This window comes from Pagrus pagrus (assembly GCF_965226575.1).
Source record: "Pagrus pagrus genome assembly, chromosome: 6".
Lineage (NCBI taxonomy): Eukaryota > Metazoa > Chordata > Actinopteri > Spariformes > Sparidae > Pagrus > Pagrus pagrus.
In genome coordinates, this window is record NC_140190.1 from 5,205,813 (window position 1) to 5,225,803 (window position 19,991).

The following is a 19,991-nucleotide window of genomic DNA, read 5'->3' on the forward strand; positions in this document are numbered from 1 at the left end:
CTTTCTGTCTTTTCAAATGACGCTCCATTTGAAGGTCCTTGATTCAAAATTCTGCTTAGATTCAGTTCAGACAGCAGGCATGAATAAATAACTCCCGTTTCCAGATGTAGAAAATTGCTATATGTGGAAAATACCCTGCATGTCAGTCTTAAAGTAATGAGTATTTGAATAACAATAAATAAGACCAACATGCAGACAGACTTCAGATTTATAGTACGACTGACCTAACAGCCCGAGAGATTGATCCCTCAGCGTCTTCTATGTAGAAAATTATTTGCAACATTAAAATAAAATAAAGCATGCAGTAATGTGGGGGGATACCAAGTAATGCCTGTCCATATCACTAACAGTAAATTTTGCTAAGGAAAACCCTGTGCAGCAGCTGAAAAGGCTTCATTCAGGAACGGACTAATGGGCAGCATGATCGTGATCAACAGTAAAAGCACTCTGCGCTGGCTGTGCCATTGTTTCCCTCCTCGTTGGGGAGAGCGGTGGCGGAAGTGCAACCGTCGGTGTGACGCGCCGCTCAAAACTTAAAGTTGAGAATATTTCAGCTTTGACTTTGGTTGCTGCAGCCAATGAGATAACAGCTATTGTATTTTGTGAAGCACTCATTTAATTGCATTTTATTTTGTTTCATTTCTCCATGATTTTCTAGCTTTGCACCTGTATTGTACGGTACTGTGTTTTGTGAAGCACCTTGTTACTCTTGTTTCTGAAGGTGCTATAGAAATAAAGTCTATTATGTTGTTGTTATTATATGTGATGTAGCCAGACGTCATACATGTAAGCATGTAGAGATAGACAAGAGAGTTTTCCTGAAGTTCCTGAATGTCAGCAGTCAGATGGGACGACCAGGTTTGTGAACAGGAACACCGTTTACCAACTTGGCTTAATCCAATGCTAAAATTAGCTTAGCTTCGTTGGGCACTCTTTTGATGTAATGCATTTCCTCTATATTATTAGTTCTGCCGTTTTAGTTTAGTTTTCTCTGAAAGGATTTCCACTAAATTTGGATGGAGGACGGGTCTCAGCTCAGAGTAGACCCATGGTACTGATCCAGATCGGGGACGGCGGCATCGATTTTGTTCCCCTTTCTTTAACATGGCGAGATGAGGTGTTTTTAGACATTGTTGTTAATTTCTCAGGGAATAATGCATTAATGAAAAAATATCAGGTGTATTTAGGTGGCTGCTATCTATGAGTGAGTGAGATCCTAGAGCTGGTGATCTTAAATTAGGGTTCAGCAGTTATGTGTGGTTTTAAAATTCAGAGTGATTCAGAGTGATTCAGGCTATCGAGTGTGATGTTGGATTTTGCTTGATTGATTTACATAATTAAAGACAGAGCAGCAAAACAGCCTCTGTATAGAAGAAAATCTGTGAAACTGGGTCATTGTTAACATTTCTGTTCAAATCACTACATACCTTTGCTCGGAGTAGGCAAATTTATATCCATATAATGTGCAGTTTTGCTCCCCCTCCTAACCCTCCTGCCTCTAACCTATCACAGCACCCTATCATAAGAGTCGTAGATTAAGGCTGACAATGTCACAACACATTTTTCTTTCAAAGGGCATAATTTGACCCCCTGTTGTCGAGGAGTGCAAAGGTTTCCACACTAGCCTTTAATAAAACATTGTCTTCCTCTTATATGGGCTTTCTTACCTTTTAATTATCACAGCCTTGTAAGGAAATGTATAACAAGGTGTACACTAAAGACTCTACAGGGACTGATGGTAACTATGAGTCAAAGAGAACATGAATCTTTTATAAAACATGCCATTGTCTTCACTGTTACTGGACATGACGAGCCGGCGTCACAGCATTGCGAGTAGGTCCGCACTCATGATCCCCCATTGACCCATCAGGGCAGCCTAAAGTATAACACACACCGGCCGCGTCATGGACCTCGGTTGACGTCAAGAACACACACATTTAATCAACATCATCATCATCATACGGATAAAAGAGGCAGCCGGGGTACGGCGACTACAAGCCAGGGCGTGAATGTGAGTCGAGGAACTGGAAAATCGGATAAGCTGACGTGTTTTAAACAGGATGATGTGTCATACAATAATTATTATGAAATCCTGATGTCTAATTGGATTAGAGATGTACGATATATGATTTCAGCATCGACATCGCGGTGTGCATGCGTGATACTCACATCGCAGGTCGTGCAGTGTCACAAAGAAAGCACTTCAAGCACCAGCAGAAAAGAGCAGTGCTGGTGAGAACGGAAAAAAAACGTGAGCGCCACGTCGTGCCCTCCGGTAAAGCAGTTTATTCAGGGCCATGATGAGTCTCATAAGAAGAACCTGATCTGGAGAGAGGGCAGGGAAGAGTCTCGAGCTGCTTTCTCTTTGTGGTCGTGAACGGGATGGGAACTGGACTGTTTTGGGGGAAACTAAAACGAACCATTCCACCAAATTAACTGAAGTCTTTCTGCAAACTCGCACTCACACAAATATTGAATTGAATTGTGGTCGGTTTGTTTTTGCTGTGCTGTTTTTGTCAGACGTACATGTCATTGCTAATTGCTATTTGCGTTATTGTTTTCTGTGGTTATCTTGGAAAAGAAGACGAAAAAACAAAAAAATGTCAGTTTCCAGCCCCTAAATTATATGATGGAACAAAATCAGCACTCAGGAAACCAGAATTGCCACCAAGTATATAAACATATTCTGTTTCACCATGTGTTTTTTATCACGCCAACATCACTTCTGTCTTTATTCACCCTCTAATGCGCATTTTAACCGACAGATGCTGTATGTGTTGAGACTTGGGTGCGACCCCTCGCTGCAGTGAAAACGCGATGAAGTTAAAGTGTTGCATTATGTGTTCGCTACATTATGATAAATACGCTCTCACTTTTAATGTTAAAAGCCAAAAGCTGACGTGTAGAATAGCCCCAATCCACTCGGCGCTATTCCACGTTTCTCCTTTATTTGACTTTTATTGATGTAGATTGCGTACGGCATCTACTCTATAACTACTTAAGTTTGAATATGCCTCGGCCTCGGCCTTTATCATTTGATAAATGTTTTCCCTCCGAGTTCACGTCGAGTCCCCTTTACAAGAAATTCCACGGCTTTTACCAAAAGCCATTGCACCGGGAAGTAATTTAATAATGAATACAACAACAGTTTACACACTGCCTGCCTTTGTACCCATAATATAAACAATGAAACGGCGAGCATCCAGACCTCCTCTAATGGAGTACCAGAGCAAACACATTCATTTAATCACAAGGCTTTCTCTTTTCAAAGCAAACTGGCCAAGCAGCAGAGGATGAGAGGCTAATGACCCATGAGCAATAAGCAAGTGTTACACTGAATGTAGTCTTGGGAAGGAAAAAAAAAAAAAAGCTTTTTACGGAGTAGCGTATCAATATTTTAAAGCGAAGCCTCTATGGCACCCCCCCCCCCCTCTAACTGGATTAGCTGTGTGATGTGTTCTGACAGTATGTTGTTAGTGATACTCCATTTGCTTTGTCTGTCATCTGATTTTCCCCTGGTAATCCACGGAGCACCGTTATATTTCATAATTTGTTTTGCTATCAGGGCTGATTTGTAAATGTGCAAATTCTAATTAGCCATAGCTACTGTTTCTAATTTATTAAATATTAAATGATTCCTGTGGTGTGGAGTCTTTCTTCACATCCCCCCCAGATGAAAGTTTGTGGTATGCAAATTCAATTGCCTTTTAGATGTCAGCAGTTTTTTTAAATGTCCCATTTTGCGAGTGAAGCCATTTCCCCCCCTTGTTGTTTGTTTATCTGTCCCCGGCCCTCCTTAACTTGATATTTATTCATCTGCACTTGTGTTTAGGTTTTCAGCACAAGTTACATACTCTGTCAGACTGCTTTGTTTAACTTCATTAGTGTTGTCTTAATAATCTGCTTTGGTGACTTAACAAGACAGGATGCTTTGCATACTCTGTGAAGTGAACTTTATAGGCTTTGTAGGTTGGGGCTGTTATTCCTGAGCGCCGGTCCTGGTTGTTCTGCAGTCTTCAAACCGGGTCCTGTTTCAAGTGTCATGTTTAACTGTCTATTAGAGACCAGCACGATGCATTTTTACAATTACATTGTTGGAATAGTTCATTATGAAAACAAGGCTTAAAGGGGCACTATGTAGTTTTGGATTTTTTTTTTCCATGAGTGAGTAAACAAGCTCTCAGAGGAATATAAGGTCCCCAGAACACTGTTTAAAGCTAGAAAGGTGGCAGGGTCCGCCACATATAAACAAAGTACAACAGTATGAAATTGTGTTGTACTTTAAGGTCAGCTTGTTTGTTCAGTTTGTTTAGGCAGTGAAGATCTTTTTCTCTGCTGATTAAAAATGTCTTCTGCATTACTACATACAGCTGCTTTAATGTGTCAGCAGTCAACAGACTCAAACTGCCGTTATTTAAGAGTAGCGGTTAAAAACAAATCATATGAAAATGCGAACAAGCTGTTTGCATTTTTGTATTGTTATGCTGTTATGCTTTAACATTAACGTTACAGGAGAAGAGTTTTGTTTTAGCGGCTGCTCGAGGTTGACGTCACTATTAAGATAATCCTTTATTGATCCCCAGAGAAGAAAATATTTTCTGATCATTATGAGACTGTGGCATGTTGCCAGAGAGTGGTTAATTAATGGGAAACACTGAAAGTGTGAAAGAATTGGCGACTTATTAAAGACTTAATGAATTAACTTTAAATGGGGGCACTTTATCAACAGCAGCCAAAAACATTACAAACGTCTCAGTTTAAAATATCTGTATTAATTGCAAACTTACTCATTTAAAAAACTGTATAAATCCCTTTAGAGTGCATTAATGTTTCAAAATGGGAATGCGAAAATGACTTTAAGCTTGCGGTTACCTCAAACTAGCAGTTAGCTAGCGGTGAGAAGTCGCTCTTGGGCGGATTTGGTTTATCAAAGATGCAAACAAAGCAACTCGGTGCATGAAATACGCACAGCAGAAACATCAGGCAGGACGGACCACCATGTTTAACTATACATCTTTAAACGTTACAGTTACGGCTGAAAACGACAAGAGAAATAAACAAGTTTGCCAGTTTCGGTTTCCATCGGGCGACTTGTAAATCGTGACGGAGACTTATTCTTATAGGGACATTTTACAGTTGGATAATCTCTGTCAGTGCTCTCTAGTGGACAAACTATGTGAAGGTGAAATCTTTGCTCAACTGACTTAAATGTAGTTTGGGCTTCAGTGCTACAACTTCTTGTTACAGACAAATACACTGATCGTGATAAATCTGCAGTAGCAGCTAACGTCGGCTTGGGGTGATTTAACTGGTCTAAGGCTAAAGGAAAACATTATAAACAACATAAAGATAAGAGAATAGATAATATTTAATACATTGTTTTGTATATTTTCAGATTCTGCAGGCTAACGTTATTTTCTCCAGCGCCTGTGCACGTGCTTCCGTGCAGTACGCGCGTTAAGATACGTCAGATAAACATCAGCATCAGAAAAGTGGCGTTTCCGAGTCGCGATAAGAGGAAGAAGAGGGCAACGATGACAGAACTGGCAGATTAATTATGCAAATCAAATGTTTAATTTTATTTGTATGCATGTTAAAGGTTATCTTCTTCTTTTTCATTAATTAGAACATCATGATTAATTTCATAGCACTTAGCAGAGATGTCAAAACAAAGGCTTAAAATAAATAAATGTTATTTTTCAATACTTTCTTATGCTTTCAGGAAACAGAGCTCTGGACTGTTGCAAACCGAGACGCTCCGGTCGCCTTTGTCTTCGCCCCCCTTGCTTCCTCCGTGACTCTCGGCCTAACGTGCTCGCTCAGTTTTATGCGATTTGAAATGTTTTTGAATGCCACTTGTGTTTAACTGCCAGACATTTATTGAGCGGCCACTTATCTTCACACTAATTAAGTTTTAAGAAACACATCCATCAAGCTATCGAGGCAGTTAATTTACTATTGCAGAGTGACTCTGAAATCCTCCTCCAGACGATGCACACATTTCTCATCACTCTGCGCCGGGCTCGCACACAAATGGGATTAAAGATTTTTAATAAAGTTATTCTGGAAAAAACCTTTTTCCGACCGTGTAAATACATTACATACGAGATATTGTTCGAATATATAAAATGTATAAGCATTAATATATAATGTGCTGATAAATACACAGTGGATGTTTTTAGTTTGACCCACTAAGCATCTGCTGTACTTCTGATTCAAATAAATCTCTGTGTTGGTTTTTTTTTTACAAAAAAACATGGCGTGGATTTTAAATACACGCACAGTAATTAGCAACCAAGCCAAAAATTTTTACAAGTCATTACCACAATTTCTGCCATTCACAAGTACACATCCCTTTATTTCAGCCTCTCTCGGGCTCTGTTCTGCCTTTCCCCTCTGCATAATGAACCTCCACCCAATTTGTCATGAAATCCCTCATTTGCTGGATACTCAGAAAGGCAGATTATGCTTATTTTTCATTTGGACAGTGGGAGATGGAGCCAGGTGTTTGGCAGCAGCAGAGTGTTCAGGTGTAACTGTGCCGGTGACGGGACATGACGAGCAGCCGCGAGATGAAGGATGAGGCGTGGAGGATTTTGGGAAGAGTGGGCACCCCACGACCTGCTCCCCCAAGAATACCCCCCGGTGATCGAGAGCGGAGGTAAAAACTTTCTTTTGAATCACTTCTTGCTGGAATCAGCAGCTCCTTTTTCTTAATTAGCCGGTGAAAGCCATATTGAAAATACAGCTGTTAATCTGGGAGAACAGAGGAGTGATTGTGCTTTGCTCAACAAGATTAATTCATGCCCTCTTCACACAATGGTGGTCTGATCTATCACACGTCCATTAATTCGGTCTGCTCCGGCCGCAGTGAAATTATTAGTGAACACTGAGCATAAAAGCTCTCGGGTTCAGAGTTTGACTTGATTACAGAGCGTGATTACAAACACATAAAGGGGGCCTCCTCTCACATTGTGATCTTCTCTGCTGTGTCTTAATGAGACTGGATGTGTTGCACAACTGCTGCAGTTAAATGTTGGCTTGGTAAACCATGTTTTGGGGGATTGGGAACTAAAATACAGTTTCATTTTCTATAAAAAGTACAAGTTTATTGCACAGTTATAGCCGTCCAATTAAAGATCGCCTCGTTGAAGTGTAGATGCTGCTGCTGGTGAATGGGCCAATGGGAAACATCAGAAAGAATTAGACCCTCAGTCAAAATTCAGATGATGATTTGTTCACATATTTTCCATTAAATGTCCAAAATAGGTCAGTTTTGACCGCTAGAGGAGAAGCTGAGCAGTGTTTGGATCTGTGGTCAGCCAGCACAGGCACCGGAGAGTGATGTCATGTTCAGCTGGTGGCGGTAATGACACGTGATAGGTGGAAATGCATGAATGAAACAGGAGAGGAAGACCACAGGCTGTTATAAATGATGCAGATCTTCAAACGGAGGCGTTTGACGTGTCCGTTAGGCCTTAAAGGTAAAATATGTAAGATTTCCACGTTAAAATGTCTGAAATCAACCGGGCCTGTGTTATTATGCTTTAAGTTATGTACTTACATTATCCCTTACGTTTCCGACGATGTCATTATTTTCAAGGTAACTTTGCGTTTCAACCGGTTGCCTGTCTGCGGGAAGGACTGATGTCAGTGACGTACAACGTAAGGCTTCAGATGGAAATCACAGCCTTGCCTGCAGGAAGTGGGGAATAAGGGGTCAATCGGCAATTTTTAGCAGGTTGACCCGCGTTTAAAAAACCTTTGCAGACCCGCCAATTTTGGTGGAAAAGCAGCATCAGTGACACCTGTGGTTACTGGTGGTGAGGGCTGCAAACACCTTCATCAGCTACTCAGAAGAGCCATTACTATATCAGTACCCTGAAATATAGGCTGAGAGGGTTAATTATGTCATTTTGTCACATCAGTCACCGACTTTCGTCTCCTGCATCACCTCCGGTACTCTCGCGCCTGGTTTACCTGTGAACCCCTCATGTGCGAAGACACAGTTTGAGTCCTGCGCAGGAAAAAGTGAACTTCTACCAGTGACAATGAAAACTGCTCCGGTGTGTAGAGACGAAGTTACACAATTCAGATACATTGAGAATCTAGTTTGTACTTCTAGCTTGTGTTTATAGCTGCTCCTAATGGCCACACTGTCCACTCTGCTGCCATTATAGCAGACTGGAACAATGGTAGTGTTAACTGAACTGCTGAAGATAATGTCGAATCAGTAATTGAGACATTGTGTGTGTGTGAGGCGTACTTATAATACTTAATAATGCAGGAATCTGGTTCATTATCATTTGCAGTTCATATCCAAAGTTCACTCCTCTCAGTCCAGCGCTCTTCTGGTTGTGTACAGACTGAAAACATCGTGTCATGGTGGATAAGTCCTGAGTGGCTTCTCTCACAGTGGTGGGTGAATCTCTGCTGTATTAATATACAACATTTATTCCCACCGCACTCGCGAGGAGTAAAAAGTTGAACGCTGTTAGATTTTCCTGCCATGTTTGACATCAAAATCCCCGGGTTTGACTTTTTCTAGCGAGTCAATTTTGTGGGGGGGGGGAACTGCAGCCATGCCTGCGAGCCAGCTCATCTCAGCACACGGCCCCTATCGTGTAAGCTCCCTCCGAATTGAAATATCCTCTGCTTGAAATATTGACTTTAATATCTCATTTGAAAAATTCATGTAACCTTTTGATGTTAAATCCATACTCAATTTGGCAGAATGTTATAGGAATATGCAGAAAGGGGATAGGAGGCATTATTATGTTTTTCCTGCAGAGAAATTACATTTTATGGTTGTAACACCAACCTCCCCCGTGTTCTTTTTAGTCCACGAGGGAGAAAAGACGTGGCCATTAAGGCAAAATGAAAAGAGCTATTGATTGGGCTCTTATGCCTTTTCTATTTGCCTCATTTCCTAAATGCATGATAATAAGGGCTCAGCCACTGAAACTAACAATACTCCTTAATGAATCGAACTCGAAAGAATTAACCTAAGTTTGCATAATGATTCACAGATGTTTCCATCAGTGGATGATATGCATTTGGTTTTGTTGTTCTGTGGATTCATGTTCCATTTACCAATTACACACTCGTCTCTTTATAGCATTATAATGCAATCAAGACATTATTTGATGATTTCTGCTTTAAGAAATGGGTTGCTCGTTATCAGAGACGTCTGGGGTGACATTAGTCAAAAAGCTCTGATATTAGAATAATGTTACAGTTGATGTATTGGAGCTAATAATAGTCAAACATGGAATAAGCACAGGGAGAAGAGAAAAACATGCTTTTAGCTTAATGGAGTTTGTCGGTTAATAGAGACGTTGGCATGGGAGCCTCACAAAGAAGGAGAGCGAGTGCCTTCACTAATATAGAAATGTTTTGCTAATTGTTTACCCCAGGTGGTGGAAAAAAAAAGCTTAGGACTCATGTTGTCATGTCATCAGCACATGTCACGCAGACAATTTAAGTGCTGCTGCATTGCTTAATTGAAATTAGCGTAATGATAGATGTTTTTCCACCTCACTTTAATCATTTCATGATTTCACAGTTGCACACAAACTCCTTAGGAGAAGACATTTTGATATAAATATCCCCTCGAGGTTTTGTCCAAATTGGGAGTCATGTTTCTGTGAGCGAGTGCCCTCAGTGTTTGTGCTCCAACCCCTCGCTGTAGTGATGTGCATGAACTTTTTTCTGCCTTAATAATTTCATGTGATTTAAAGACACATTTGATTTATTTTTGTAGTTTTTGCCGTCACACTTTGTTTACTCTTTTTCTTCCCAGTGCATGAGACGGACACATCTTTCTTCCCAACGTCCTGTTAGCACAGACGGTCAACACTGAACTAGGAAACCTGGAAGAGGAAGAGAAGACTTAAAGTCATAAACAAACAAATAAAATCCAGTGCGTCTTCACATTGAGTGCCACTCATCACTTGTCTGTTTATCTGAATGAATTCAGGTTACAGATTTGAAGTAGATGCATTTTTGACTTGACAATCAAAACTCGATTCCAGTATGCCGCAGAGTGGGAATTGGGTTTTCTCTGCAGTCTGGAAAACCACTTACAAGAACTATAACTGCACGGAGTCGGAAAAGAGCGAAAATTCACAAGTACAGATGAATTCGACGGCGTTGGCTGTCTCAACCCAACATGTCTGACAAATAACTGACATTAAATCGCTAGCATTAGCAGCTGTGTAATTCACAAGATGGCAAAAGACCGACCGAGAGAATGTGACCTTTTCTCACTGAATTAGTCGCATTGACCCAAAAATAGGTCTGAAGATTAGCTAATCCTAGCCGGAGAGGGGGAGAGCTAGCTTCCTAGCAAAGTGTGGTATTACCGAAACACAACGCGTCCGTCCCGTTTGGTGTTGAAAATACTCCGACCTGTGGCCAGATGCATACAACTCTGTGTAGCTTCACTTAAAGACAGTAATATGCATTTATTCTTGTCAGATTTAAAGAGCTCCATATAAATCTGGCTCTTTATTTATAAATCTCAATCATTGTGGAAACGGGAACACACAAGCTTCATTTCCACAAAAACTACAGTTATTATTACCTGGACAAGTGACGTGAAAAGGCAAACGCACTCATCTGAAGGCCAGTTTGCAGCTCGGTTTCACGATCTATGATCCCAGCATACACGCTTTTTCCGACTGCAGAGGGCGATGCATATTAACAGGTTTTTAAAAAAACCTTTAAAAAATATTTTGTAAACAATGAAAAGCATTCAGCGTGTTTGTAAAGCCTTAAAGATATACACACAATCCATTTGGTGAGCGAGGCTGAATAAAACAACCCAGATGTTTGTTAACAATGAAACCTCCACAGGCTAACTTTAATTATCTTTCATGAATTAATCCCAGCCTAATTAATTCTATTGTTTTATTTAATGTATTTACCCGGCACCTTATATTCTCCTTTAGAAACGATGAAGTGGCCGCGTTTGTCCTAGTTTATGTCGCTGATAAACAGAAGCGTGTCGAATCGCTGCAAGTCTCCTTATCAGCAGCGTTCGCTCGGTCGCCGATGCTAGGTGAGTTATTTCCTTCTGGGCATATTTATATTACTATATGTGTCCAACCGGCAGATCTAAACATGAAAGCAAAGAAAAAAACAAGGTTATCTCACAGCCTCTCACTCCTTTTTCATCCAGACTGGAGTAACATCGTTAAGTAAGATGTTAATTGTAAGTGTCTTAACTCACACAGAATTGCAGCGTCTCATTCGCTCCGGCTCTTTAGGTTTGCATTACCTCAGGCTATGTATTTGCATAAAGAGCGATTGTGGAGCCGAGTGCACGGGGGTGAGGCCCAGAAAGTTTCTCGAAAATCGGCTTGTGAATTAAAGGCTCTTACTTATTTATAACAAAAAGGGGGAACTTTTGAAACGGCGCTGAGATACTTGACCCTGAGGCCATCGGTCAATACGACGAGTGAACTGAGACCAGCAGCTTTAATCAGATGCTTGGAGGCCACATTCCTTTATCAGCACTGTGGTACACGACTGTTTATGACTCCTTCAACCTTCTTTGTGCCGTGTTTTTGTTTCGTCTGTGTTTTCATGACCTCATCATTGAAGATTTCTTTGTGTTTTCCAGCATGTGGCACTCTCAGCCCTTTTTCTAAGCCAGTGACAAATCCCTGGCTGCAGTCTCACCCCCGGCGTGACAACCCAGGAGGATGTCATTCAACAGTGGACGCAGTGGGTCCTGACCCCTGCGACACGCGATCCGTCCCACATGAAATTTTATCACCGTAACACTTTAGAAAACAACAGTAGTGGGCCGATTATAGAGCTCTGCCTGCTACAGCAGCCTCATAGCAGGACAGCTTACCCTGCTGCTCTCTTTCGCTGTCTCAGCTTAACTCCTTCCTCTATCCGGGGACAGTCACCTGCAGAGGGGCAGATGGTCTCATTTCTCCCACTGGGACTGTCTCTCTCACGTGCAGCAGTGTCGCAGTGCTTTCTCCTCCAGCATCTCTCCTGGAAATAACCACAGCACCGATAACGCTGGCCGGCGAACGCATTTAACAAGCAATTTTTAATGATATTAATCTTTGTCATCTCTACAATTCAAATGAAAGTGGACAAAGATGTTGGGCCAGTGTGTGTGATTGCTGACCTACTTTGGCAAGCTGGTAGAAAGTGGGTTGTTGGTCAAGTCAGCTAATGTTGAAGCGTCCCATCTGTTACTGTACGACCAACAATATAGGTTGCAAAGTGCTGCTTTTACACATCCCCGCTCAGCTTTCTCATCACAAGTGTATCCATCTTATTTTTTTCTTACCAGAAACAAGGCAGCTGAAGAATGCAAACGTTGTTGAAAACCTGCATAATTGCATTGATAAGGAAATATTGATGTTTCATGTGCTAAATAAGCAAATAAAGTAAAGTAGTTGTAGGTAAGGCTGAATATTGGCAACCATAGCAACCATAAATCAAGAGACAAGAGTGGAAGGAGCAAAAAGATGGTGGATAGGCGCCAAACAGTTCAGACATGTAGATTTAAAAAGTACAATGACTGACCAGCTATTCTCATACAAAGAGTAAATATTAGATTAATTCCTCTTACTCTCTACAGGACATGTTTCATCTGTCAGTATTAAAGGCCATATTGATAACATTTTTGTGTAGACAAAATATTTAAATAAATTAATCTAGAGCTTGTAGAAAGGTGCAGAATAAAAGTTTTCCTTGAAAACATTGTAATTGTGAATTAATAATTTTACAGTGTAATCAGGTCCAAAATGATTGTTTTGTTCTGTTTCGTCATCAGTCAACAGTCCTGGTCGTTGCCAGTTTGGAAAAAAAAAAAAATCTAAAAATGGCCGACTTCTAGAGTGTGCGCCTCGCTTACTGTACTGCCCTACGTTAGCTAGCTAGCGTTAGCAACATTGACGTTAGCTAGCGTTGGCATCGTTTTTCATACTCATATTTTTTATTTATTTATAACAATACACTGCCCGCACTGTTTATAATTACACTGTTTATATTTGTACATATTATGTATAAACAATTCTATTTCTGTTTCTGCTCCAACTCTCCTTCTTATCTTTTCATTATATTGTTTATTTTTTTACTCTTATTATTGTGTATTGTTATATTGAACTGTCCTTTGGCTGCTGTGACGCACAAATTTCCCCATTTGCGAGACTAATAAAGGAATTTCTGATTCTGTTGACATTAGCTAGCGTTAGCCGGCGTTAACATTAGCTTGTGTTAGCAACGTTGGATAGGACGAGAAACTGGCGACCGCTTGAGGAGGCGGATGACTCCAAAGACAGCCGTGTTGTGACACGAATGCGGAGGAAGGGGGAAGATGGGACGACACACTTAGTGGCTGAATGTTATCAGTAACACGTTACCACTCTACCAAAATAAAATGCAAACTAGTAATGAGTGTGTTTTTGATGAAGTCCAAAGTTGCTTCCCCGGCATGAACAAATTAACAGTTTTTCTGATTCGACAGTGCAGAGCTAATTACTGCTTCCCTCGTATCCCTGTTTTATTTCCAGTTGATATACGTTCACACTTGTTGTCGCCCTTTCTCCTCTTTATAATCACTTATCACCATTTTTCCACAAATACAAGTCCTCATGCTTGTGTAAGATATTATTTTCCTGCATATACAGTGGCCGATTTGCCTTGCATGTCCCCTCATCTCACACCTCATTAATATTGCATGATCTTGTTACTGTCTTCTACCTCTTCTTTACCCCCTCCAACCCCCACCAAACCTCAACTGGCTGCAGAAAGCTGGAGGGTACATCTGAAAGTCAGCTTGCGTCTCCTGCTCTTAGCAGACTTGCAGACTTGGGATGGGCTCGTATCCATCCGCGGATTATCCTCCACTGTCTCCCCCCAAAAAAAATCATTATAGGGAAGTGTCAGAAGAAATGAGATTAGTTCTCTCTTCTGTCCTCTCCGCGGTGGAAAAATACATTTTTATGTGTGATTTTCACCCAAATAAGCCGGGGGTACAGATGAGTAGGTTCTTGACAGTTATGAATGAGGACCGTACTCCATGAAGGCAATGACAGAGGGAGGAGCATCTGAATGAATCACCATCATCTGTGTTGTGAATCCAACACCCAATCACTTGACCTCTCATTACCGCGGGAGCTTCCCTTTTTTTAAAAAAAAAAATGATTAAAACATTTTTCCAGCGGTTGTAAGTCTGCATTGAATCGGTGTCCATATGCAGAGTCTCTCCCTCATTACAGCGAGGCAGTCAGGGCAGCGGCATCTATATGCTGTGGTAATGAAGACAGCACAGGGGGCAAGGGAAAAGGCTACCGTGAAGTGGGAGAGGAGGAAAAACAGGTGGAGTGCTCAGGAAAGAAGGTCAGAGCTGGAAGTGGAATACTGAAAAGGAGTAATTATTTCAAAATTAATCTGCAGAACTGTTTCACAGGCAAAGCATCCGCAAGATGTGTTTTAAAACAGCCGTTATCGGGCCTGTCGGGTCGGTTTAAGTACACTAACCATTAGCATGCATCTGAATGTGTGTGTGTGTGTGTGTGCTCTGTTTGAATAAGACAGATGCAGACATTGGCCGAGCGAGAACAAATGCACAGACAGTTCATTGACGTAATGAGTGTAACTCAACATGAGACTAATCTGAAAGCTATAATTTGAATTTAGTTGTCAGCAATGACTCCAGTTGGCAGCGGATGGCGTTGTAGCCGTTGATTACTGTGTCTCACCCATGACTTATTTGTTTTTATGCACTTGTACTTCGACCACCAGTGATCACCAGCGAGACTCAGGGTCCGGTATTGTTCACGATATCATACCTAGGGCTTCATACCGGTGTCCAACAGCACACCCTTTGGCTTTTACATATATTTTATGTTTGAGCAGGTGTTTCCTCAGGTTAGACGTTTTGCTTTGTATTTTACTTTACAGATATTACAGCGAGCGTTGTCCTGACTCACTGCAACTTAGAGTGATGTCTCACTTTCTGTCTTTCTCTCTGTAATGTTTCTCTAAGAAGCTCTCAGGTACCAACATTTGGCACAGATGGATTAAACATGAATTTGTTCTCTCTAGTATCGACTTTAATTTGATCGGTACATTTTGTACCCGACTCTGGTGAGACTGCAGCTATGAAGCATCAAAAGATATTCAAAAAGAAACTTTGCAAAAGAAATGATGGGAAAAAGATTTTGCATGAAACTCTAAAATATTAAGGGCAGAAAAAGCAGCATGTGTTGTCGGGCTGAAGCAAACGATTATTTATAGTTATGGATCTTCCTGTTCTTGATTAATCGTTGAGGCGAAGATGAGGTGAAGTCCTCAAATGTCTTCTTGTATTCAGTCAACATGCTGTTAGAGGAAAACCAAAGAATATCATACGTTTTTGCTTGAAAAATTACCGTACATGAGCTGACGTTCATGTCGGGATGTGGTGGGGATGGTCGCGGCGTTGCAGCTCGGCGAGAAGTGGACGAAGCCGGAGACCGGTGTTAGAGACGAGCTTCAAGTGTGAGGCTGTTGGATATTTTCTTCAGGAGACGTTGGGACTTTTTCCAGCGACAAAAGCAGATATTTTAAGCCAACACATGATCTTTTCCGAACCCTATCCAAGTGCATCTTGTGCCTGAACCTAACCAGAACATAATCACAACGTTGTCACTACACTGCCAGCATTTATTCTGACAGTTGGGTCGTGAAGGAACATCCTTCTTTTCCTAATCCTGCCTACAAAACTGGCATTAGTGGATGTCTTTTATAACCCCCATAAAAATAGCTACCAATGGACAGACAGTGTCTAAATTAAACAACAGTGTAAACTCCTGAACTTCTAAAATGATATTAATCTTAAGTTTCCCTCAGAATAAGGCTCAGCGTTACAGATCCATGACTGAACCATTAGAAGGAGACATAATTTAGTGTTTTTGTAAGATGAGTGGACCCAGACTGCACACTCAGGTCATCTGCATGCTGAGGTTTCACTCTGGCAGGAAGAAGGAAAAAGGACCTTTTGTTTCAGTTTTTCAGTTCGACAGAAAAATCCTGTTTGCGTTGGAACAAATGTGAAGCTGCTCCACTAACTGCTGCTAATTGCACACGCAGGTCTGTCTAAACATCTTTAAATAACCAACAGGATGACTGATATGTCAGTTTAGCAATCAAATCTGTTTCAAATAACATTAAAAAAAAATAACACGACTCTGAAAGCAAAACGATTCACATGTGATGGTGAATCTGCTGAAGGACGGCGCGCCAAACAAGGTCTTACCTATTCTGTGAGAATGTGTCTGAACGTGGGGGGAGAACTCGGAGAAACTCTTTGGAGATTACATTTTGTTAATTGCCGTCATCCATCAAGCGTAACATTCATAAATGGAATAGCCATTGGACATTTAAGATAATGCTCAACTATTATGATGGATCATGGTTTCAGAGCTCGCGTTCAATCTGGTTAATGTCCGAGATAATAATTTAGCTTTAATCAGTCTTATTTTATATATTGGAAAATCACACTACCACCTCCTGAGGCAGGACTCTGGTAGTCCACGACTGATTATACAAAAATACATTTAGTTATTTGTTGTAGCGACTGCACGTGTACACATCAGGACGCAGTATTTAACAGTCGTTTAAAAAAAGGAACATTTATATTTAACAGGCTGTCACAGACTGGTGGGTCGAGGTCATTTATTTCTGCAGCAGTAGTTAAAACACTGAATTGTTAGACAATAAATTAAACCACCTTTCTCACATGGGCACATTTAGAAAATACAAAACTGTTCCACCGCAGCCAAAATGCTTCATATGTATTAATGCATCTGTAATAACAATCCTATCCACGAGTGTCCTGGGGAGGTAACAGGGGAAGTGATTATGGGTGATACACCTGCTGCTCGGCAACACTAGCATAAGCAACATAGCATCGTAATGACTGAAGTCCTGCAGCACTTTCAATGCTTTAGGTGAAGTTGCGCCGGGCGGCACCAGCGATGGGCCAAGCTACAGCCGCTGCTAAACTCGATACTCAACTCATGTCTGTGCAGGAAACCTGAGAGAAAGACGTCGTTAAAAGTCTGTGTTCAGCTCTCAGTACTTTTGTAGCTTCTCACTGAATCTCTGTAGCTTCTCTCGTCCTGTTTGTCCTTTCAAACATCTGCTGTGTTTTACCGCTTCATCGTGTTCACCTTCAGCTGTTTCAGGAGTCGTGTTTAGTGACTGCTGCTGAAAACACATAATTTCCTGTCAGGCTGCTTCATAATAAAAGCTTCTAAATGACTAAATAACGGGGGGCTTTTATTGTGAAGACGTTACAGTAAATGATACGTGGTTGTGACTGAGATGTAACAGTAAAATGCCAATAGCGTCAGCAGCATTCACTCAATACAATCTCTAACCTAGATCATTATGAATTAATGACTCTAAGAAGAAGTACAAGCATCCCGCTGCCATGGAAAATGCTGGTTAGGTGCGCTGGAGGTGCAGTTAATGGGGGGCTAGCAATAAGGTGGATAGTAAACCTCAAATAATATAATATTGACATATAGTACATCTTCTCCTTATCAGGGCACAGTGCTGGAAACTATACTGCAATATTTTTAGGCTCCATCTCGATACTTGATATTTATCTTGATATTTTAAAATCTCCTCAAATGAACTTCATTAATTCTTAATGAACTAGGAGATATTTTTGACCAAATGTGGCAGTATTGTAGGGGTTTATGTCGGTTCTTTCACAAAATATCAGCACAATGGGATCAGTGATCATCAGTAATGTGGATGTAATGACTAAGTGGGTAAAGACGAGTATGAGAACAAGTGGAACAGTCCGATGAGTTCAGAAAATGACATCACTTTACTGTAATACAGCCTGTAAACCAGGAAAAGACGACACTTGTGTCATATCAAGATAAAGCGATATCTAGATTCTGAGAAGACATAAAGTCTCATATCTCAATGACGATATAATATCTTTATATAGCCCGGCCCTGCTCCTTATCAAGCATCTCAGTGAACGTGTGCTGAAAGCTTCCACATCCCATTAGTTGCGTATCGGACCACGATTGGCTCCAAACTAATTGTACTGTCTCAAAATTATGAGGATTTTGAGGCAAAACTTCTACTTGAGGGTATTTTTGTGGCTTCTTTACTCAATACCTGAATACTACCTCCAGTTATCTGCTTGTAGGAAAGAAAAACTAACAAAAGGTAAAACAATTAGCTTTATAAATGGCCAATATCCACCTGAGCGTGTGTATTTGTTTCAGATGTTTGATTTAATGTTAAATATCATCGGAGGCGTCAGAGCTCAAACTGTTTCAGTCCTGATCCTCTGATTGATTCAGTCGCGATGCCGCACGTGGTTTCAGCAGTGTGGGTCAATCAGTCGCACACTTCCGGTTCGACTTTCAAAAAGACACACAAGTGTCAGTGTCGATAAATGACAAGCAGGTGGAGCTGTGAGCAAAGTTAATCTCAGAGAGAAAAACTCCACAGTAACATTACATTTCTATCATTACTGTACAGCCTGCTTTCCACACAGTAACATCAAGACCTCGCCTCTCTGTGCACTTACTCCTTATCTGAGCATGACTGGAGGCCGACACTCTCATTTTAATTGATATTACTTCCACTTCTCTGCTTCTTCCTGTGTGTTTTTTGACGCTACTCCTGGTTGGTGATGTAAGTGACAGAGTGGAGAGGACGCCTCTAATCCGGAGGTGGCAAATAATCATAATAATTTGGGCGTTGTGTGTGCGTGCGGTGTGTGTGTTTGTATGTGTGTGTGTGTGTGTGTGTGGGGCGATGGCCTGTATGTACTGCTTGTCATTTTTTCAATTACTCGAGCTGTGGTTAAATGTTCATTTTCAGCAGTCAGCCCGGAGCAAAAAAACTACTGAGCCCCATTAGGTTTTACCCACAGCCTCGCACTCATTAGTTTTCTCCGGTCAGACGAGAGTGAGGGAGAAGCTGCGCCGGCCTCTCTAAAGAGGTCAGGGTGGAGTCTCGCTGCTCCGTGCAGCCACAGTGGAGATTGTTAAGGAGTTTTCCAGCAAGTGTCCTACAATTGTTAAGAAGACTTGGGTGACCTTTTCATAAACGCAAATCAGAGCGCCGCCCTAATTGATCTCTTTCTTTCCTCTTCTCTCGCTCACAAGTGTTCGGAAACTGCTGACCTATAAGAGGAGCTGATAAACATGACGGCGCAAAAAAAAACTGAAGTATTCTGGTCGTGCTGAAATCCAGATTCCAGGAAAAAATGGGAAATGTGCGTTCTCTCCGCTGCTAATAGGCGGCGGGGGGGCTTTTATCTTCCCTCTTAGCATCTAGCATGATGCTTTCAGGAGGAGTGCAGGCATCATTAACCAACGTCCTCTGTTTCCATTGACCTGAGGGATCCTGTCTTGATTTTTTGTGCCGCTACGGCTCTGCCAGCTAAATGGAGGTTACAGGGAGATTGCATCCATTATTGAGGTATTCAATTCAAATGTCACCCGTTTCCACTTGGCACTGTTTTCTCTTCCCCCTAATGTTTGCTCTGGGCATGGGGGGGAGGGAGAGGGTGAGGGGGGAAGGGGTGAGGGACACCAGTTTTTGTGCCTTGTTGTCTCAGCACTTAGACTTTTTTTTTTTCCCTTTTTTTAAGCAGACATTAGCGCCGACAGATTCAAGGTGACACCGTTGTAAGTCTCGCCACTTCACCTTGCACTCTGACACCTGGACGTTCTCGCCTCGCACTCTCCCTGCATGGTTAGTATCCTCCTGAGCACAGGCCTCTAAAACAAGGCTGATTGTAACTATTCATCATCCGGCCTCCGCTTAATTGGAGCAAAAAGTAGATTGTGGGCTGGGAACGAGCCTCTCAGGTGGGTGTGGACAGAATACAGTTCAGATAAGACGCTGAAAAAATACTTCAGGTGCTCACATGGAATAAACCCACTTTGTCTCTAAGTGCAGGTTACTCAATTGGCCACTACAGACTCGACTTT

General features: G+C 41.5%; 1 protein-coding gene across 3 annotated transcripts in view; it reads left to right on the forward strand.

The window, feature by feature from the left end:
* Positions 1 to 19,991, forward strand: part of LOC311258388 (uncharacterized protein) — a 127,935-nt gene that overhangs the window by 16,212 nt on the left and 91,732 nt on the right. For 2 of the 3 annotated variants that reach the window (XM_084354634.1, XM_084354633.1), the window contains exon 2: positions 6,489 to 6,661. In XM_084354634.1, coding sequence (XP_084210760.1) covers positions 6,580 to 6,661 — 82 coding nt within the window. In that variant the 5' untranslated portion in view covers positions 6,489 to 6,579. Of the gene's footprint in view, positions 1 to 6,488; positions 6,662 to 19,991 lie in introns of those variants that run through there. The other variant, XM_084354635.1, reaches the window with a different exon arrangement.